This window comes from Oncorhynchus mykiss, chromosome 16 (assembly GCF_057628025.1).
Source record: "Oncorhynchus mykiss isolate SJ-2025 chromosome 16, ASM5762802v1, whole genome shotgun sequence".
In the NCBI taxonomy this organism is placed as follows: Eukaryota; Metazoa; Chordata; class Actinopteri; order Salmoniformes; family Salmonidae; genus Oncorhynchus; species Oncorhynchus mykiss.
This window is the reverse complement of record NC_143037.1, coordinates 13,537,114-13,560,069: the sequence shown is the minus strand read 5'-3', so window position 1 is coordinate 13,560,069 and position 22,956 is coordinate 13,537,114. Positions and strand designations below refer to the sequence as shown.

Sequence of the window (22,956 nt, the reverse complement as noted above, 5' to 3'; positions counted from 1 at the left end):
ACCTTGACTTTGTTGTCCTTAAGCCATTTTGCCACAACTTTGGAAGTATGCTTGGGGTCATTGTCCATTTGATTTTCACATGATGATTGATGTCAAGCAAAGAGGAACTGAGTTTGAAAGTAGGCCTTGAAATACAGGTACACCTCCAATTGACTCAAATGATGTCAATTAGCCTATCAGAAGGTTCTAAAGCCATGACATCATTTTCTGGAATTTTCCAAGCTGTTTAAAGGCACAGTCAACTTAGCGTATGTAAACTTCTGACCCACTGGAAATGTGATACAGCGAATTATATGTGAAATGATCTGTCTGTAAACAATTGTTGAAAAATTACTTGTGTCATGCACAAAGTGGATGTCCAAACAGACTTGCCAAAACTATAGTTTGTTAACAAGAAATGTGTGGAGTGTTTGAAATACGAGTTTTAATGACTCCAACCTAAGTGTATGTAAACTTCCGACTTCAACTGTATATCATAAGACCTTTCTTTGAGGACCTAGTTACACCCTAACACAGTAATCTGAAATTCCTGGTTTACAGGCCACATCGAGCCTGCAAGTCACATATTGCTGGCTTGCAAAGTGATGAGGAATTCCAAACAATCAACCTGCAATAGAGCATGCTGGGAAATGATAATGATGGGAGTGGTTTTGAGCAAACATGAATTTGTAATTCAAACAGAACAATCTTGAGCAAATTAAAATATAGTGTTGAGCAAACTAGAAATTGTATTGCAGATGGTTGCCTTGATATTTTAAGATGAATTGACTATAATGCTATTTTGAAGTCCATTCAATTTACAGAATAACGCTGATTAAACTATTAGCTCCATTTTTCTTTTTTTTACATTGTCCATAGTGTGTGTCTGTATGCAAGCACAACGCCAGCAGTAAATGTGACCTGTTTAATGTGAAAACATAGGGGGACATGGCATTGTCATGTAAATGTTTGCAGCTGAGTAAATACTCCTCCAACTATAGCCAATCAGCAGAGGAGCCAGTTACTTGCAGAGGGAGAAAAAAAGTGGGAAAAAATGATCTTAAATTTAAACCCAGCTGGTGCTTTGATGCTACTCTCAGCACAGATAAGAATGCCGCAGCTAGCAGAACCTAAGCTGGGTTACAGCAGTTCTCTATTGTCTCCAAGGAGAATACACTTAACTCAGGTCAGCCATGTTTTGTTTTCCAGGCCCCACAATCATGGCCATTTAGTTATGGAAGTCTTCTGACAGAGAAGAAAGAATGGGGGCCTGTGGAAAATGTGACCGTTTGGCTGAGGGACTGAATGGAAATCCAGAGACAATATTTTGGGCCAATTCAAGGAAAGCAACCGGATCAGGATTCAGACAGTGTTGACCACTCTCAGGGGATCATTCAAATGTGTGTGTGTGTGTGGACATATTTAACTATACTTGTATGGACCAGAAGTCCCGCCAAGAATAGTAAACTAACAAAAAAATGCACAAACTAGGGACATTTTGTCAGTCCCTGCAAGGAGAGGATTTAGGGATAAGGTTCAAATTAGTGTCAGGGTTAAAATTTGGGTTAGGTTTGGGGGTTAAAGCTTAGGTTCAGGGTTCTTCAAGCAAATAAAAAAGCTGGCCTGGACAGCTGTGGTTGTGGACAGTAAATACCCCACTCTAAAACAGCATTGGCACTTCTTCAGCACATTCTTAATGGGTTTTCTCTTGCCAAAAGCCAAGGCAGAAGTATTCAAGATGTTGATTGGTTTTAATATAGGAGAAACCTTATCCTTGGCAGATAAAGCACTGATGAAATCATGTTGAAAGTATGAGAGCCTGTCTGAAGGCTTCCTCATACAGGGTAGAGCACTGAGGAGACCATGCTTGTCCATGAGAGGCAGAGGGTTTAGGTCACACTTTGTCAGGTTTAAAGATAGCTCTGAAAGGAACTGGGACACCGTTTGGGGTCCTTGTATTCGGGAGTGAATCAGAAAGATCAACTATACCTCTATACGAAAGAAAGAGATTTAGAGGGAGTCAATGACAATCACAAAATGCAGACCATTCCTATTCTTAAGAACAGAAGTCTTGAAACAAAATCTTTGAAACTCCAAAACATTATTTTTTTTGGACAGATAATAAGTAACTTGTCAATGATGAGTGGTGCAGCGGTCTAAGGCACTGCATCTCAGTACTAGAGGTGTCATTACAGACCCTGGTTCGATTCCAGGCTGTTTCACAACCGGCTGTGATTGGGGGTCCCATAGGGCAGCGCACAATTGGCCCAGCATCATTCAGGTTTGGCCGGGGTAGGCCACCATTGTCAATAAGAATTTGTTCTTAATTGACTTGCCTAGTTAAATAAATGTTAAATAAAAAATAAATACAAATAAAATGATGAAATGACACCAAGTTAATTCAATGAGTTCTGTATTTTGGTATTTTTGTCATCATGTCACATATAGAGCAGCTCTTGCATATGTACAGTTCTAATCTCTCTAGGAATGCTTATCAGGCACATTGACATTGAAAAATAGAATAGATTATTCTAAGCAGCATTTTAAGTTTGTTAAATATACAACATACAATTTCATTTTTAAAGAAAATATCTACAAGTTCTTCTTGTTACAAAAATACATATTGTTCATTGCAGCACAGGGACATTTCAAGAATTATTCAGTCTAAACGTTTACTTTGCTGACTTTTAAAACCACTACAGGTGGGTTTTTAGGGAAAATAAGAGATACCATTTCAAACAGGAAAAAGCATGTGTGAAACAGGAAAGTACACAAGAATGCTAGGCACACTCTTAGAAAAAAAGGTGCTATCGAGAACCTAAAAGGGTTCTTCGGCTGTCCACATAAGAGAACCCTTTGAAGAACCCTTTTTGATTCCAGGTAGAATCCTTTTGGTTCCAGGTAGAACCCTTTTGGGTTCCATGATGAACTCATTCCACAGAGGGTTCTACCTGGAACCAAAAAGGGTTCTCCTATGGCAACAGCCAAAGAACCCTTTTGGAGCCCTATTTTCTAAGTGTGTAGGCTTCAACTACAACTTTTACTTGTGGAAATTTGTAAAGACTTTTAGGGGCTGCCAGAAATGTGTCCAATCTGTCCATTGAGTGGTTCTCCCACATAACTGCAAATGAACATAAACATATTATTGTCAGAGATCTACTGTATGCAAAGACCCAATACATTGGAAAATTGCACTCCACATTTTGTTTCCTACCAAGATGACTTCAGTACCCTCAACATTTGTCTATGTACATCTCGGTTTAATGCATTCAGTTGTCCCCCCCCCCAAAAAAATTAGTCTACGTTAGGATTATAATATCTCTGTCAAACTTGAACAGATAGAATACAACCACTGCTATGTCTGCTTTTATTCTTTGGTGTTGAGGAGAGTGAGAAAAAGATAAATGGTATGTGAAGGGGAAAAAGCCTTTAAAACGTTTGTCTAATGATCCATCAGAAAGAAATGGTGAGGGTTATGGCGGGACCCTTTCACGCCAGCCAGGACAGTTTTTATAGGGCAGTGATAATACATGAATGTTAAGCCATCCAGTAGGACTTCCAGTATAGTAGTAAACAGTCTAAACAAATCTCCACTATGTACAAGTGAACCATAATGCCCAATACGTTTTACATAGTGCACAAACAGACAGCTACACATTTCAGACAGTGTTGGCAATACTCCGATTTTTCTAACCTTCTTCCAGCAAATCTTACAGTACTCATATTGCATTATATGTGGTAATAACATCAAAATGGAATTGAAAGGAAGAATATAACTCATTTTTAGATAGGGATATGGTAGGCAGCCATAGCTTCCTTGTCCTTGTATATGGGCGATTCTACAGAAGTGGTGCAAATTGAAGTCCCATCCCCCAAAATATATTTTTTAAACAGTTAGGTGTCCAAACCTAGGACATTTATTTACATCATGATATGTTCTAATTCAATCCAAGGCAAAACAATTTAGTACAGTCATTGTTTAACCAGCTATTTCTATTGAGATGTGTTGTCCCAAACCCTGACTCCTCAACTCCATCTTTGAAAATAAAGCACATTTTTTATGCTACAATTTGAATAGAACATCGAGTTATTATATTATTACATTGAAAGATACTGATCTAATTAGTAGTTTTGTTTAATTTAACATTTCTTGTTCAAATAAATGCTGTCCCTCCTGTTGATGGCACTACTGAAACACACACATTTAAAGACTGTAGAATGAATGTGCCTTAAACCACACCCCCACAAATATCACCAGGTGATGGGATTATTTTTACATTTGTAATTTCATTTTTTTTTTAGCTTTATTTAACTAGGCAAGTCAGTTAAGAACAAGTTATTATTTACAATGATGGCCTACACCGGCCAAACCCTGACGACGCTGGGCCAATTGTGCACCGCCCTACGGGATTCCCAATTACGGCCGGATGTGATGCAGCCTGGATTCGAACCAGCTACTGCAGTGATGCCTCTTGCATTGAAATGCAGTGTCTTAGCCCACCCCTCTCCAGCATGACCACATGGTGAGTAGTCTGTCCGCACACATTTTAGAGAAAACGAGTGAGCAAGTAAGTCTTCATGTATTTTTAAGCAGTGTCACTGCCGAACATCTAGTGTAATCAATTAATATGTAACGCACGGTTCTGCGATGTACATCTGCCCAAATGAAAGATAGCCAGCTATATGTTAGCTATGGCGATTCTTTAAAGTCCAAAATGTGTCAAAATTGTCCAAACCAAAACGGTTACGACCGAAATAATTGACACCATAAAGATATATAGAGTTATCATCTTTGTATCTGTGCCATTATGGTATCTGTGACAGCCTCACTGGTGCTATCTCCATGTAAAGGTTTTATGCGTCATGTTCTACCAACTGAGGAAGAGAGGACCACCATGTGGGTAGTGGACAAGTGCACACTTCAGGAAAAAGTGTCAAGTATTAAGATGCATAGCCAGGAGGGGGGCTCCAACCCCCCAAGAGCCAAAACACTGACATTTGGCCAAAACATAGACACCTTTAATGTGCTATACTGTATCCTACTATATTGTGTTATACTATAATGTACTGTGCTCTACTATACTGTACTCAAATTCATCCTACTTGAGTTTATTACAATTTATTAAAGGGCTCATGAACTCAAAACCACATAAATTCAGGGTTATAGCCACCTAGTGTGTTCGCTCCATAGATCTCTATGATTGACACTTGACACAGAAACACCTGGTCTTTTGCCAAAATAAAGATAGGTAAAGTGATCATTTAAACAACTAAAAACACAATTAAATTAGATGCAGGAAGTAATTCAATCAATCAACATTTCACAGAGAACAAACAAGATTATATTTATGTTTTTACTATTTTGTTATGCAAATGTAATCTGTAGTACGTTAATCAAAATGATCACTACTGTGCCACGGTTCTCCCTTTACCGCAACGTGTTCACTAGGTTTCCATAGTTACATATTTAGTAGGGTGGTAAGGAAAACAGGTCAAATATGCAATACAAAGTGTGCAAGTAGCATATACAGTATGTCTACCTGACATATGTTGGAAGACAAGTTTGGGGAAAAAAATAGGATACAAATTCTTACAAAAATTCAGCCCCCGATTTGCACATTTTCTGTAGAATGACCCATATAAGTTATAACATGGTGCTTTTGACTCCGCTACGCTGAATGGGGCGGCAAAGTAGCCAAGTGGTTAGAGCGTTGTACTAGTAACCGGAAGGTTGCAAGTTCAAACCCCCGAGCTGACAAGGTACAAATCTGTCGTTCTGCCCCTGAACAGGCAGTTAACCCACTGTTCCTATTTGTTCTTAACTGACTTGCCTAGTTAAATAAAAAGGTTAAATATAATGAAGAGCAGTTCGGATTTTGCACTCCACTGAAAGAGAGACATGTGGGGAAAGGCACTACCATAGTTAAAGCAGCAATCATTAGTAGACAGTAACAATAACAAAGCCTATTCCCAGTGTCCATATTTCAGTAAAAGCTAAGGATGGGGCTAGAGAAATGCAACCACTCTCAAATTTATAGACAGAGCTATGGATGCAAGAACTGACCTTCCATGATATTACAATTATAGTTTTAACCATGTTTTGAGGATATATACGGTTTGTTTACATTTACATTGGAGTAAAACAAGCTTATATTTTGGGTTCAGATTGGGTACGACAGTTGAACTAAGCTCGTGAGGCATTTATAAGTTATATTCTTCAAGAATCAAATGGGTATAGATGGTTAATTTATATGGCCAAAAATGGACGTTGCAACTGCTGATTGCCCCTTTAATGATTAAAAACAGAAGTAAGGGGAGAGGTCATGTAAGACACTAAATCCAGCATAGATAGAGGGAAATATTATGGGCCGTTTGCCAGTGTACAACTTTGTCTTGGAATATCTTTGTGTTGCGTGAAACTAGTCATTTCACTTTGTATTATTCTGAACACTTTTGAGTGATGTGGACCAACAGGTCTTCACCCTTCAGTCAATTACATTTTGGTACTTTTCCAAGCATTAATACGCCATGATAGGCATGCATGTTCTTAAACCCTTCTTGCGCTTTAGAAAGATATCTGTGAAACTGGAAGATAACATACAAGAACAGAATGAGATTAGAGGCAATAACGGACTACTGCATGCAGATGATAGGAAGACGTGGTCCTTGTCTCTTGTGCCAGGCACATCCATTCATTGTGTAGTCTGTCAATGGGCTGTTAGTGCAGGAGTAGTCCCACGTCTCTCTCCGTCAACCAAAGTCTATCCGTGGCCGATATTCTAGTACCATTGGGTAGGCCTGGAAGAGAGAGATGACATTGGTCACCCTTGGACAGAATCCACTACAATGGAGACAATCAGAGAGTAAGTAACGTAGACCTTCTAACATTGTAACAGCGGTGGGAAAAGTACCCAATTGTCATACTTGAGTAAAAACATTTTTTTTTTTTACAAATGAAGCATTGTGTTTAGTCAGTCCGCCAGATATGATGCAGTAGGGATGACCAGAGATTTTCCCTTTAAGAGCGTGAATTGGACAATTTTCTTGTCCAACCAGGCATTCAAAATGTAACAAGTACTTCTGGGTATCAGGGAAAATGTATGGAGTAAAGTACATTCATGTCTTTAGGAATGTAGTGAAGTAAAATTTCTCATATATAAATAGTAAAGTACAGATACCCCAAAAAACGACTTAAGTAGTACTTTAAAGTATTTTTACTTACAGTGCCTTGCGAAAGTATTTGGCCCCCTTGAACTTTGCGACCTTTTGCCACATTTCAGGCTTCAAACATAAAGATATAAAACTGTATTTTTTTGTGAAGAATCAACAACAAGTGGGACACAATCATGAAGTGGAACGACATTTATTGGATATTTCAAACTTTTTTAACAAATCAAAAACTGAAAAATTGGGCGTGGAAAATTATTCAGCCCCCTTAAGTTAATACTTTGTAGCGCCACCTTTTGCTGCGATTACAGCTGTAAGTCGCTCGGGGTGTCTCTATCAGTTTTGCACATCGAGAGACTGACATTTTTTCCCATTCCTCCTTGCAAAACAGCTCGAGCTCAGTGAGGTTGGATGGAGAGCATTTGTGAACAGCAGTTTTCAGTTCTTTCCACAGATTCTCAATTGGATTCAGGTCTGGACTTTGACTTGGCCATTCTAACACCTGGATATGTTTATTTTTGAACCATTCCATTGTAGATTTTGCTTTATGTTTTGGATCATTGTCTTGTTGGAAGACAAATCTCCGTCCCAGTCTCAGGTCTTTTACAGACTCCATCAGGTTCTTCCAGAATGGTCCTGTATTTGGCTCCATCCATCTTCACTGTCCCTGCTAAAGAAAAGCAGGCCCAAACCATGATGCTGCCACCACCATGTTTGACAGTGGGGATGGTGTGGTCAGGGGGATGAGCTGTGTTGCTTTTACGCCAAACAGAACGTTTTGCATTGTTGCCAAAAAGTTCAAGTTTCATCTGACCAGAGCACCTTCTTCCACATGTTTGGTGTGTCTCCCAGGTGGCTTGTGGCAAACTTTAAATTACACTTTTTATGGATATCTTTAAGAAATGGCTTTCTTCTTGCCACTCTTCCATAAAGGCCAGATGTGCAATATACGACTGATTGTTGTCCTATGGACAGAGTCTCCCACCTCAGCTGTAGATCTCTGCAGTTCATCCAGAGTGATCATGGGCCTCTTGGCTGCATCTCTGATCAGTCTTCTCCTTGTATGAGCTGAAAGTTTAGAGGGACGGCCAGGTCTTGGTAGATTTGCAGTGGTCTGATACTCCTTCCATTTCAATATTATCGCTTGCACAGTGCTCCTTGGGATGTTTAAAGCTTGGGAAATCTTTTTGTATCCAAATCCGGCTTTAAACTTCTTCACAACAGTATCTCGGACCTGCCTGGTGTGTTCCTTGTTCTTCATGATGCTCTCTGCGCTTTTGACGGACCTCTGAGACTATCACAGTGCAGGTGCATTCATACTGAGACTTGATTACACACAGGTGGATTGTATTTATCATCATTAGTCATTTAGGTCAACATTGGATCATTCAGAGATCCTCACTGAACTTTTGGAGAGAGTTTGCTGCACTGAAAGTAAAGGGGCTGAATAAGTTTGCACACCCAATTTTTCAGTTTTTGATTTGTTAAAAAAGTTTGAAATATCCAATAAATGTCGTTCCACTTCATGATTGTGTCCCACTTGTTGTTGATTCTTCACAAAAAAAATACAGTTTTATATCTTTATGTTTGAAGCCTGAAATGTGGCAAAAGGTCGCAAAGTTCAAGGGGGCCGAATACTTTCGCAAGGCACTGTAAGTACTTTACACCACTGCATTGTAAGAATAGCATATGAACAGTAGGCTTGCAGGGGGCCTTTCTACCTAGAACACAAAAACAACACAATCTGACGTGCTGCTTCATCTATATGGATTGTAGCTTCGTAGCCAGGATATGCTGCAGTGGAAGGAAAGGTATGAGAGCAGAGCAGAGGGAGCGTGATAAGGAGAGAAAAGTCTGATGCCAAAACAGGTGAAAGAGAAAGACACTCCACAGACACATCATATCAAGCCGGTCTATTTTTAGACAGGCCGGTAGACATGCAGCAGCGGTAGGCAGGAGACACCTACGTACAATCACTAAGAGAAGGGAAATTAGACAGCCCACACTGACCCACTTTCTGGTCATTTGGTCCAGCGGAGGACAGGGATTCATTCTAGGCACAGAACTATCACCTATTCTGCACAGTGGGACAATCTGCCCCAGATGCCAAATTTGGTCATGTGAGGTCAGTAATACTGTCATCTGATTTTTTTTTTTGGGGGGGGGGGGTCAACGTTGATCACTACATTAAATATTGTTCTTATAAGCTAGAGGACTTTACTGCTGCCTTCCTTGGATTCTGTTCTTGGAATCAGAACATTCTGCGTAAGGACTGAGGAGTGAAGACGAGGGTATTTTAAGCTTGCCAGAACCTGTCTTTAACACAAGCCTAAATTAGCAGAGTATCATTCAAAACAGGGAAATCAATTGAATGATTAAAACTGTACAGTTTACTTGGCCTTAGGGGTGTTGTATGTTGTAACTAAACCAGGGCTTAGTGCTGAATGATTAACCAAAATGTTGCTATTTTTTTTTAAACAGATTGTCCCACTTTGACGGTTCATTTATTTTAATTTCACTTCGTTCTACTTTTTCATGTGAGCTCAATGCACAGTTTCTCTAGAGAGAAATCAGATCAAGCCCAAACTGTGCAATGTTGTAGGGAGTTGTAGTTTCCAACAGGCCAATATTCTACATAGTTTTGCGCAGAAAACATGGTAATTAACTACAATGACCATGATCCATTGCGTGCCTACTTGTCCGGTCTGTGTATGGCAGACAGAGCGGGAGAGAGAAGAGGCGGAAGAAGAACGTGCGATGGAGAGGATAGAGAGCAGTTGTTTCGGGAAGTATCTCTACCTGAAAATACATGATCTTGGTGATTGATAGTAGGTATTCAGCAGTCATAAAAGTATGCCTTATTTACTACTAAAATATTGATTTTGTCAGACAGCATAGGCAGCAGCTCTATAGAGATGATCAATTGGAATGAAATAATGTCATCAAATAAAACCAATGTAAAATACACAACTAAAATATTTAATTGAAGTAATGTGAATAAATTATGGCTAATAATTACTACCATCATGGAACTTTTATTAATAGTTTTATTTTGTGTAGTTAGAGCATTCAACCCACATAATGCATAGTGCATTTCTTGTTTAAAATGATAGAATCCGAAAATCGGTGAATATTTTTTTAGAATTGAACTGAAACCGAACTGACCTCAAAAAGCACTAATCGCTCAGCACTATTAAAAGACCCCTCTATTGAGCCAGTGGTGATAAACTGGCTGTGGAAGGGTAGAGTGTCAGGCGATGAGCCCAGGAACAGGCACCCTGCTGGGGCAGCTGTCAGGGGCCTTCACTGCTTTCCTCACCTGTCTTCTTGGACGAATAGAGCGATTCATGACCTAACCCTGTGCTGCCGGAGCCCAGACCTGCCTATCTAAAAGTGACAATCATGAGCAATGGAATGAGCAGCCAAGGCACCCGGCTAGCAGAAGTGCTTATGAGGTCAAGCTGAAGTGTGTTAGTTAGTGTGTTAGTTAGTTAGCCTAGCACACATTGCAGAAGACTTGGGGGCGCTTGGTTAAGTTTAAGCATGGTTGACTGAAGTTCAAGTGAGGATATAGAGACCACAACCCCTGCCTATCTTTTCTATCACTAGAGACCCCTGCCTATCTTTTGTGTGGTGAACAAGAGGAAAGTGGATTAATTGAGGAAGAGAAGCAGCTATATTTCAACTGCATTTTACCATGACCTAGCAATACCTTACTAGCCTTGCAAATGTCTCCAATAGTGTATAGTACCATTTCGACGCACTGTGAAACAACAACTTAATTCACCATTCCACTTTGCAGCCTTCTTTATTTCACGGAAGAGGCATCCAAACATGCTTTGATGTGAACCTATAGTACCAGACACATCTTACTGCTTGCCTGTAATAAGCTCTGCTAACCATGCCACTACTATTTCCTGCTTGATGTATCAGTTCACACAGTTGAGCGATGGTGGCATTTTAGACGGCTAACCAGCTAATCGGCTTAAAGCCAAGCACCGACTCTCATGGAGACTAGTATGACTACAGCACCGTCATTCAGCGGCCACAGCTTATCCCCTGGCGAGAACGGTATGGGGTTTAGCATCTTTAGAAACGAGGGAAATGGAGGCGGGGGCATTGATATCATTGGGGGCTTACTTACGGTTTCACCGCGAAGTCTCCACCGCGTCATGTAGATGAACTCCATGGTGTGGTCTTTTCCCATGATCTCCCCGTTGCATAGGACGTCTAGCTGCAAGGGGACACGGAGGCTGGTGACTAAGAATTAGACTACTATGGGATGACAGTCAGCACAGGCTGCTAGAGAAGAGGACTAGAGTTATACATATCTCCCTTTCTCATACTGTTCAAACAAAAGAACAAGGACTCAAATATCTCAATGGAGAGAATGTGACAGACATTGTACATAGAGAAAGCTGGGTAACATTTTATAATAGCTTTCATTATTTATCCATTAGAAATGTGTATGAATGCTTTTAAATGCCTACAAATGTTTATAAATGTTAGAAGGCAAATGTAGCAATGGTACAGTCACTACTTCTAAATAGTTAGTGAAAGTGTTACTGTGTGTATGGCATCTATGCAATCTTAGTGCTCTGGAACCCACACTCTTAGAAAACAAAAGGGTTCCAAAAGGGGTTTTCCCCCATAGGAGAACCCTTTTTGGTTCCATGTAGAACCCTTTTTGGAAAAGGTTCTACATGGAACTCAAGAGTTCTACCTGGATCCAAAAATGTTCTACCTGAATCCCAAAATGTTCTACCTGGTTCCAAAAATGTTCTACCTGGATCCAAAAAGGGTTCTTCAAAAGGTTATCCTATGGGACAGCCGAATAAGCCTTTTAGGTTTTAGAGTGCAGGTCTTTCCCAAAGAGCGCAGGTCTTTCCCAAAGAGCGCAGGTCTTTCCCAAAGAGCGCAGGTCTTTCCCAAAGAGCGCAGGTCTTTTTCTAAGAGTTTAGCGAGAGTACGTACAGCTTGCCTGCGAACAAGGCCAGCCCTTTCCCCCTCAACACTAAAGACACAGGAGAGGCTGCTGGAGACTGCTTTATGTGAGGCCCACACAAAACGAATATTCAATAGCATGAGCTTAATATCGGTCATACAGTAGATACATACAAAAGGGAATAGAGCACGTACAAAAGCTTCGTTTGTTACCTCATAAGAACTTGGAAGCTTTAACTTCAAGCTGAGAAACTTCTTGATTGTTCCGACTGTCACTCGAGTCGAGCACCGTATAAATTTCTTCATTAAACCCTAGAGTGGAGGTTCAGAAGATGAATTCAATGATTCAGGCACATTTATTCAGAATTATGTGAAGAGCATGCAAAGCCATACGTTTCAAAGAGCCATTTTCTGGTTAATTTATTTTTTATATTTATGAATGCATAATTAAGTTCAGTTAGTGCATTTAATACTAATAGCATCCCTTTGGCACAGAGAATCATTCTATATTATACCTCAATATGAAACCATTATGATCCTGCCTGCTCTCTCCCCCCTCCTCTCCAAACCACATATTTGCCTACCAGCTTTCAATGACAGCCCAGGAAATAAAGGATAACCACACAAAAAAAAAATCACGTGAAAGAAACATGTGGTTTTCAGACACGTGAACAAATCAGAATTATATATATATATATATATATATATATATATATATATATATATATATATATATATATATATATATTGCTATGTTGCTGGAATGAATGTGCCAAAACTTGCAACTGGAAAAAAAGACAGCGAAAGCAAAGGCCAGGGTAACATAACCAAAGATAGGGAACATTTCTGGGAAAAGGGAGACATTTTATTTAATCACATTGTCAGTTATTTAATTTTTTTATCACTGAAAAACATTTTTTTGCATCAATTTACAATTAATTTTGTTCTTGCATTTCAAAATGATTTCCTTGCAATATTTAGTTTTGCTGTCAACTTTGGGTTCCTGTTTTTCTTTAGATGTCATTATTTTTTGTTTGAAATCCTAAGAATTTTTGTTCTGGACTTCAGTACTTTTCCTTGATCTTATTGGCACAAAAGTAACTCACTCACTAGAGGATTGCACCATATAATAACACTATTACCCCCTGCCACAGTTTCAGTAAAAACCTGAGGGATGGGGCTGGAGAAATGAGACCACTCAAATCCATTGACTGCGCTATGGATGCAAGGACTGACCATCCGTGATATCAACATTATAGTTATAACCAGGTTTTTAGCCTATACAGCAGTTGTTTACATTTACTTTGTTTACAAACAATGGAGTAAAACAAGTGTATATTTTGGGTTCTGGTGGGTACGACAGTTGAACTAAGCTCATGAGGCATTTATACATTTTATATTTAAGAATCAAATGGGTTCGTATCATTAACTTAGAAGTCCAAAAATGTATGTGGCAACTAAGGATTGCCCCTTTAGCAAGCAGTGACCTTCATACAGCAGAACTATGTCTCCGTTTCAACGTGATCCATTAACCTGCCTACAAAACATTTATTCTGTCCACTGTTCTGTCAATGTCTTGCAAAATCATTCCCTTGTCCCGCATTTGGGCTGTTTAGATGTGGTCACCTGTTCCAGATTCAGGGTTTTCCTTTCATATTTCAAGGTAGCACGTTAGTAGGTGGGGTGCACCGATCGGTATCACCTCATTAGTAAGTACGTGTTACACCAGTGCTGGTTTGCCCATCTCGTTAGTCAGAAGGTGCTAGCCCAGGTGGTATTTAAGAGTGGCTGGGCCAGTGCTCCGGTGGTCCTTGAGAGAGTGGGAATGAGAGATGTTGGAAGTGCTTGAACGCGGAATAGCACTTCCTCTTTGAGTGTGATAAAAACAAAGCCTTTTATCATGTGTTCTCCCCTTTGGTTTGCTTAACTTGCCTTTAGCTCCATATTATAACTTGGTGTGGGTTTTTATTTTGGTTAGCCTTTTCTTGGACAAATTTAGTGGGCATAGTCAACGTTGCTAGTCAACATTCAGTGGACAACCCCCGTGAGATTCTTTGAGAACCCCTACTAAAACCCAACTGTATCCGTTTTTTGTTTTGGTTGTCAGTGATTTGCTTTGTTAATTCCCTTTGTTGTGAGCGACATGGAGTTTGTAAGGAGAATAACATTATTTCAACCCCACATGTGAAAGTGAGTTTTTCACCAGCATTTTACATGTGAAACTGCAAATGTGATTTTCATGTGAATGTTTTTCAGATGTAAAACTGCATATCCAATTTTCTTATGAGGTGAAAACATGTTATTCTCCTCACACGTGAAAAAGGTGGCGTTAACATGTGAAATCTAAATTGAATACAGTAAATACGGTTTCACGTGAGAAATTTAAGCTCAATGTGAAAAACAGCTATTTCACATGTTAAACTACACATTTAACATGTGCTTTCTTTGTTGTTGTAAGGGCACAGCATCATTGTCTATCGATATTATATTCAACTCACATTCTGAGATGTTAGACAGTTAGAAGGACATAGTTAAAAGGACATCAACCTAAAAAAAGTGGGAGGAATAATGTTAGGGAGACAGGGAAGAGGGAACAGAAGAAAAAAAGAACAGAGCAGCAGGGAAGCGATACCTCTCCACCATGACTTACCTTAACAACGTTCTCTCCCACCAGGCTGCTGTTGCGTAGACAGTCAAGACAGATGGCTATCTGTGGGTCACTCCTGTGGTAGTCTCCATCCCCACCACCATCATCCTCGTCATCCAGCCTGGATCTCTTCGATCGGGGGCCGTCTTCTATGACAAAATAAATGGATAAGTATGTTACGTGTGAGCAAGAGAATATACAAGTTGAGCTTGTTTTCCTAGAATTCATATAAAACTGTGAAAAGACCATTCACAATAGGGCGGTTTTGATTGATACCGATGTCTTTTGCTTTTCACCTAGAAATGCAATATCATAAAAGGCCTTTGAGACAAACTGTCGATCGTCATATTGCCATGGGGATGGCATTTGTGTCTGGTGGACCGAATCCATCCATCTTTTTAGTCATTCTGTTGTTTCCATGTGATTTGTACATCATAAACAGGGGGATCTCATCAATGCCTTGTAGAGAGTGCTGTTAAAACGTCCCCCTTCCTCCTCCCCTTCTCTCCCTCTCTCAGCCACCTACAGTCACCGCAACAATGCAACCTGAGTCACAACTCCTCTCTGTCTTTGTCTGCTCACTGATCTCTCCCCACATAGAGCCTCCTTACCCATCGCCTCAATAACCAATCACAGCCCACCTCTGCCCACCCGAGTGGGTTCATTCTGGTCCCTCCTGAGGAGGGTCTTGGTCTTCATGGATACACTAACACAGATCATTTACCTTCTCCATTCTCCTTCCACTTTCGACTCCTCCAGAACTCGATCTCCTGCTGTTGTTCTTCTAGTCAATAAACAAAAAGAGAATATATGAATACACAGGGTAGGGGTTATATCATTCAGGTCAAGTAGAAAACAGCTTGGCCTACGATCAAATGCAAGATTTATATCTGATGTTGGTGGATACTAAAATGACATCACTCACTTTCTCTCAGCCCAGGAACGAGTTTGAAAATGATTTCCTCTAAAGTGTTGTCCAACCTGGTGATAGAATGAGATGTAAAGGAAGAATACAAGTACACACACACTTATTCCCAGACATTGCATCTGTGGGCTGGGCACTGGGTGAGGTCTTCAGCTGTAACCTTGGCTCCAGAATGGTGTCCAGCTGTTGCCTGGATCTCACTCAATCGTCCCCCAGCCCAGCCCACACCAGTCTTACCATCTCACTAGTCGGGTGGACAACTAAAGGGTGTAAACTCAGATCTGCCAAATTCCGGCGCCAGTTCAGTAGTGCAAAGGCCAGCATGTTTTTACTTTACTGATGGTAATCTATTCAGTAGCATTCATTATCATCCTGTGATTCTCAATAGGGAAAATATAAATGCAGATGAGATTCTGTTAGATGTAAAATTGGGTGTATTACCTTAACATCTCCCGAGGGTTGGTTTCATGGACTTGGATGCCACATTTGGGGCAGTCGTTGCTGTCTTCAAAGTGTTGGACAATACAACTTTTACAAACTGTTGACAGATGAAAGGAGAGAGAGACAAAGAATGGTTGATTTTCTCCAAATACAGACCTAAAGTAAATATGGATTTTTATCACACCATTCAGGTGGCAAAGAAATGCCAAGATGACTGCAGTTTCTCTTTTCACATCCATTTCTCTCAGATAACCTTCACAATAAAAGGATTATGTGTTGAAAACCAGAAGGAATAGCATTATAATATCTAATTTCTAAAGTTTGAACTTAATACGCATCAGAGTATCTGTTGAGCCTCGAAGCATGACTAAAAACTCAGTCCTGCAGTTGAAATTGAAACTGTTGACTAGCAGGGAGATAAGGAAGTAGTGGGCATAGCCTGGCCGGTTCTAGATGCATCCATCACACTGTAGCCAATACGACAGAACACACAGACACACAGCAACAGCGGTCAATACCACAACACACACACTATAATGTATAGCTTTATCTTTCTTTGAAGAACACCTAATCCGATTCCATGCAATACTGAGCGGAGGATTAGGCCTATATCCTATGATGTGACGTCACCAAACATCAGAAAAAATTAATTCTAAAAAAATCAGATCAGCAAGATCTGTCACAAGAGCAGAAATATAGGTCAGTCTGCACTCTAGCAATTTCCATGTAAACAGTATATGCTTATTCACTATGCACTGGCCTATAGCCTAGATCAACGTATAGTATTATACAGAGCCATGATTACGTTCCATCTCAAAAAACAGATAAAGCAACACTCCCCCATGTGACCTACTTGTTGTGTGTATATACTGACATGTATGTGTAACTGATAGATGCGCACACACACACACACACACGTTACATGTTAATGTTTTTAAATGTACGTACAGTGACTATTTAGAGCCATTGACTTTTTTCCACATTTAGTTACATTACAGTCTTATTATTTTTACCCCTTTTCTCCCAAATTTCATGATATCCAAATTGGTAGTTAGTCTTGTCGAGAGCTTAATCCAGAAGCCAGCCTGTGTCGGAGGAAACCCCATACACCTGGCGACCGTGTCAGCGTGCATTGCACCCGGGGTCGCTAGTTCACGATATGACAAGAACATAGAGCTGGCCGCCTGGCCAAACTGAGCAATCAGGGGAGAAGGGCCTTGGTCAGGGAGGTGACCAAGAACCCGATGGTCACTCCGATAGAGGTCTAGAGCTTGTCTGTGGGGATGAGAGAACCTTCCAGAAGGACAATGATCTCTGCAGCACTCCACCAATCAGGCCAGACGGAAGCCACTCCTCAGTAAAAAGGTACATAACAGCCTGCTTGGAGTTTGCCTAAAGTCACCTAAAGACTTTCAGACCATGAGAAACAAGATTCTCTGGTTTGATGAAACCAAGATTGAACTCTCTGGCCTGAATGCCAGGAAACCTTCCCTACGGTGAAGCATGGTGGTGGTAGCAGCATCATGCTGGGGGATGTTTTTCAGCGGCAGGGACTGGGAGACTAGACAGCAGCGAGGTAAAGATGAATGGAGAAAAGTACAGAGAGATCCTTGATGAAAACCTGCTCCAGAGTGCTCAGGAACTCAGACTGGGGCGAAGGTTCACCTTCCAACAGGACAACAACCCTAAGCACACAGCAAAGACAACGCAGATGTGGCTTCAGGACAAGTCTCTGAATGTCCTTGAGTGGCCCAGCCAGAGCCAGGACTTGAACCCGATCGAACATTTCTGGAGAGAACAGAAAATAGCTGTGCAGCGATGCTCGCCATCCACCCTGACAGAGCTTGAGAGGATCTGCAGAGATGAATGGGAGAAACTGTCGCCATTGGCGTCAGCTAATGGGCATCCTAATAAAGTCAACAACAACAAATAAACAATCCTCACATACATCCATCTGCTGTCTTAATCAACCAATAGTATGTCAGAACAACATGTCACATGTTCTTTCAATAGCCAGCACACCGCCGCACACACCTTTGTTTCCATTAAAGTCCATTTAGGGACGAGTGTTGAAAATGTATGTGAGCTACAAACACTATAGTGGAATGCATTGGACGATTGTTTGTTAAATGTGTCAAAGTGGTTATACTTGTTCCATATAAACTAAACTAATGTAAAGCTGTTTAATTGCATTCTGACTACTGTATTTTTTTATTTATTTAAAATTGAACCTTTATTTTTTTTAACTAGGCAAGTCAGTTAAGAACAAATTCTTATTTACAATGACAGCCTGCACCGGCCAAACCCTAACCCGGATGACACTGGGCCAATTGTGTGCCGCCCTATGGGACTCCCAATCACGTCCGGTTGTGATACAGCCTGGAATCGATTCTGGCTATGTAGTGACGCCTCTAGCACTGGGGTACAGTGCCTTAGACCACTGCGCCACTCTGGAGGTTACAATGAAATAGCGTAGACGAATATCAAAGACATGTTTTGCTGGGGATCTCCGAAATATACTGACATACACAGGGAAAGCAATCATAAAACAGCCAAACCATGCTGTACTAAGCAGCTGCTGATATTTTTCATTAGGGCTAGGGTTCAATCTGACTTCTATGACAGTAAAGAAGTGACTTTGGCTTCAAACAAACTGGACCCAAACTGCTCATCCTGTGTGGAGGATATTTGTTGTCATGGTGACTGAACCCACTGATCACTTGAGATGTGTCATTCCTGGAAGTGAGCTTTTGCATCTGCCGTTCTCTTCCAATAAAACATTCAGTTCAGATGGAGAGGGCAGAAATGGAGAAGGAGACCATGTAATATGATATGTAAATCATGCAGGATGACACAGAGGAGATGGACAGAGCGCGCTCTTGACATTCATAGCACTGTGACTGTGCAAGGCCATTGTATAAAACAACAAATAACACAGCCAACTGATTCTGCGAGCTCTAAATCCCAGCCACTTTTTAGTGGTGCCATAGATGCCATTTGACATTTTATTAAATGTCCGTACTAGACCAAAATAAACAAGAATTTCTAGTAGGGGATGTTCGGTGTAATGTATATCTAATAGAATACACAAATATGCCTGGATATACTGTAACCTATGCAATAGTGAAATTGTGTTTTTCTGGTATAGCCTACATTACATGATGCCATGATGATTGTGGCACCTGAGAGAGCGAAAGAGAGAAGGGGGGGGGGGTGGTCTTACAGGTGTGCAGGCACTCTGTCACCGTGGTGGGCTTGATCAGGTATCCTTTGCACACGTAGCATGTGATAAAGTGGTTGAAATCCTTGACCAGGTGCTTTCTCGGTGAGGTCATCTTGGACCAGAGCAGGAGTGGTGATGAATGGGAGTGTTGTGTATTTGGAGGAAAGGAATGATGGGAGGATGGGGGCTGGAGGTCAGTGTTCACAGGACTTTCTGCAATGCTCCACACTGTTGGGTTTTCCCCTTCAGTCGCTTCATCTTAATTCAGGTTTCCCCTCCAGGGAGATATCAAGTGTGCTGCATTTTCATCTCTGTGGTGCTGTGGGTGTCTGTGAATTAAAGTAGAAAGCAGTGTTATTTGGGTATATCCCATGCTACACGTATGACATGGTTATGTCAGAAATATATCAACTTGATTGCAAAGTTGCATTAGTTTAATGAAATTGAATAAACATGTACCAAGACATCACTTCATCTTCTACATATTTGACCAAAACAAATGGATACAGGTGCATACGTGCGTTTCACCTTTATGCCCCGCCCCCTCGATGCTTTCTTAGCATCGAAAGCAACTTCAGTTCCTTCCAAAGATTGTTATGATGTAAGTGTTTAATCCCCCAATAGTAACAGTAATATAATGGAAATAGTATTTTGGAATCCAACGTTTGGAGACTACTTTAGTTAGCCTATTCAAGCGGAATGACACAATGTATCGAGAACAATATGTACCCATTGGACTTGCAAGATATTTTCGCTGCAGGATCATTATGCTTAGTTGCATGATCCCAACGTTGTTTACAATAACAGTTTAGAGTTCAGGCATTGACTAGCTTGGGTAGGCTATGACTAGAATATTCTGAGAGGAAATGTCATATGATAGAATTGTCACAGATTTGATAGCAAAAAATCGTCAACACGCAGCAAGGAAATACATCGAGGATGGTCCCCTTTATAGTGACACAATTGTGTCTTATGTCCCTCTCATCATCACCAGGAAATCATACGCGTCATTCTTTGCGTCACCCACGATATTGCGCGAACAACATTATGGATGGTGAGTTTGACATAGTAGGCTACATACCCTGAAAAACTGATTTAAGATTTAAGTTGCTGCCATTTAAGTCGTGTAGGCAAATTGTTGGGACCGTACACCGTTACGTCGATCACTAAGATATAAAATAAACTAACGCCACGGCACACACTTGACTAAGATCAAAAAGCACATGTCCATAACTTGATAGCCCATATGACACATGATCGCATTCCCAACCCACCCAAACTTTACTATCACAGCACCTACCGGAAAAGGATACGAACAAGCATCGCTTGCTCGGCTTCTGAGTATCGAGTAGTAAACGCATTGCTTACCTTCCAGTTCAAGGCTCCATGGTCGAGATGGTGTGATCTTATCCGATAATTATACAACCTACACGCTGTATGGTGTGCGCACCGACGTTACATTAAAGTAGCGCTGAATACGGAACTGGTTTCAGAATATAGGCTAGATGATAGGAGAGAGCGGCGGAGGAGGATCCAGCGCTTGTTTACGCATTGCTGCTTTATTTTCATTCCACGACAGATACATTCTGATTGGACACAAACTAGGACGCAGCCTTCAATTAACAACTTCTGTAGTCCAGTAAAATGTTGTCTATAATATGATTAACACAACCCACTGGGCACACAACTTCAATTCAACGCGGAAATGTTGGTAATATTAGGTTGAGAAGTTGATCAATGAGATTTCCGCCTTTATTCACGACTCAACAACAGCCAGGAGTTTGTTGTATTCCCAATGTGTTATCACTATGCTTTCAAGAATCTAAAAGCACAACCAAATTCCAAACAATGTCTGATTTTTGGTTTAGTTGTCATATAAATGTGTTAGCACTGCGCTTTCAACCTGTTAAACGAACAAGAAAGTCCTAATCGGAATTAAATGTCAGATATTTTGTATTTATACTAAAACTCAATGAGTTGTTACAGTGTTTCATATAATAGAACAACCAACCAAATGGCCTGGATTGCAGTGAGATTACATTAAAAGTACACAGTGCAAGTGTGCGACCTTTGCAGGTCATCTGGAATATGCAAGCGTTCTATGATGACATAAGAAGACATTTATAGTTAAGGTAACCTCAAAATGTGGCCATGGATATGTTACTCATTTAAAGGTTGAATAAATACTGTTACGTTAGTTTGTAAGATAGCCTTAACTTTAGGCTATTTATTGTATTACAAAAGTAATATTGAATTGTGTTTGGTTGTCAACGCAACCAGATATCAATATTTGAAGGACATGTATCTTTTGTGCCACTGACAAAGTCTGGCTTTAATTCCATCTAGAAATTAGTAATTGATATGTTGGATTCATGTCTCCATTGCAACAAAAAATCTAAGTAATTTAAAGTTTTGTTTGATTTAGTCGTATTCTTTCATTTAGATTTTTGGTTGAGAATCCAACATAGAAATTTTAAATTTGTAGGCAAATTGGAATTAAAGCCAGACTTAAGTCAGTGGCACAAAATATACATCTCCTTCAAATGTTGATATCTGGTTGCGTTGACAACCAACACAACTCAACATCCAGTTTGTCTACAAATTAACAATTGATGTTGGATTCACGTATCCATCTCAACCATAAATCTATGCAGAAATCACTCCGCCATTTCCTGGTTGCATAAATTCTAATAGTTTGCCTAATTTCAGGTTTTGTGACAACAAGCATGTACAGTGTAGAGAATCATTGTACCATTTAACCACTGTGGAATATATTTTCAATAACCAACAATATTGTAATTTCAGCTGTTTGAAGCTGGTGTACAAAAGTAAAAGATGCAAGAACTAAACTTAACGGGGAGCATAGAAATAGTGCACATAGAACAGATGTACCGCTTCTTAGACTTGCTTTCAATGAGAATGACAGATCTATAACACACATCTCTATGGGAATTTGGCCAGGTTGCCCAAAAAGTTACATACAGTATTGTGGCTTTTAATAGGACTAAATCAAATCAACTTAGGTTTTTGGTTGAGATGGAGACGTGAATTCAACATATGAATTATTAACTTGATGATTACATTTGAAATCAACCAAACCTTGAAACCATAGGCCTATATGTTTTGTATATTTTTGTTGAACCCTGGGTTGAATAGAAACAATAGATATTGATGACTTCACAAAATGATGCTACAGTATATAGGCCTAAATAGTCTCATTGATGATATATTATAAGTATGGTCCCATTTCATTTGCTCTGTTTAACCTACCCTTTGGAATGACTTCGATAGCAACAGTGAGTCTATTTAGTTATTAAGAGATGCCTCAATAATCATTCTCACAATAGCAAATTGGTAGTAGTCAATGACTAATATCAAAGCAGGGCTTGGTTAAAACCCTGGATGGGAGACCAAAGGGATAGCTGTAGATAGATCAACTCTCCAGTAGGAGGTGCTGTCCAGCCTATTGTATTTTTTTCTGATAGTGGATATAACGTTGAAGATCCTAAGTTGTTTCAAAGGTACAAATTCCACATATTTTATACAAGGTTTGTCTATGTTGAAAATTGGTTACCATGATGACATAATACATTTTACCCTGAAAACAACCGTTTTGTTGGTTACTTTTTG

General features: G+C 40.2%; 1 protein-coding gene across 4 annotated transcripts; it reads right to left on the bottom strand.

The window, feature by feature from the left end:
* Positions 1-2,375: 2,375 nt before the first annotated feature.
* Positions 2,376-21,114, bottom strand: LOC110491399 (polycomb group RING finger protein 5-A). Of its 4 annotated transcripts, none has more exons than XM_021564811.3 (9): positions 20,695-21,114; positions 19,327-19,655; positions 16,104-16,200; positions 15,663-15,718; positions 15,462-15,521; positions 14,741-14,886; positions 12,304-12,402; positions 11,291-11,380; positions 2,376-6,777 (listed from the first exon to the last, which is right to left on the bottom strand). In XM_021564811.3, the coding sequence occupies exons 2-9, from the start codon at positions 19,436-19,438 to the stop codon at positions 6,730-6,732; spliced, it is 708 nt and encodes a 235-aa protein (XP_021420486.1). In that variant the 5' UTR covers positions 19,439-19,655; positions 20,695-21,114; the 3' UTR covers positions 2,376-6,729. The 4 variants fall into 4 exon arrangements, with proteins under 4 accessions (XP_021420486.1, XP_021420487.1, XP_021420488.1 ...); XM_021564812.3 differs by having other exon boundaries at positions 14,741-14,883; positions 20,695-21,045; XM_021564813.3 differs by having other exon boundaries at positions 15,462-15,518; positions 20,695-21,045.
* Positions 21,115-22,956: the final 1,842 nt, after the last annotated feature.

Coding starts and splice junctions, on each gene's coding strand:
- LOC110491399 (XM_021564811.3), bottom strand. CDS start 19,438: ATGACCTCACCGAGAAAGCACCTGGTCAAGGATTTCAACCACTTTATC. Junction 15,719..16,103: donor AACCCTCGGGAGATGTTAAG/GTAATACACCCA, acceptor TTCTATCACCAG/GTTGGACAACACTTTAGAGG. Junction 12,403..14,740: donor TGGGAGAGAACGTTGTTAAG/GTAAGTCATGGT, acceptor CCTCCACTCTAG/GGTTTAATGAAGAAATTTAT.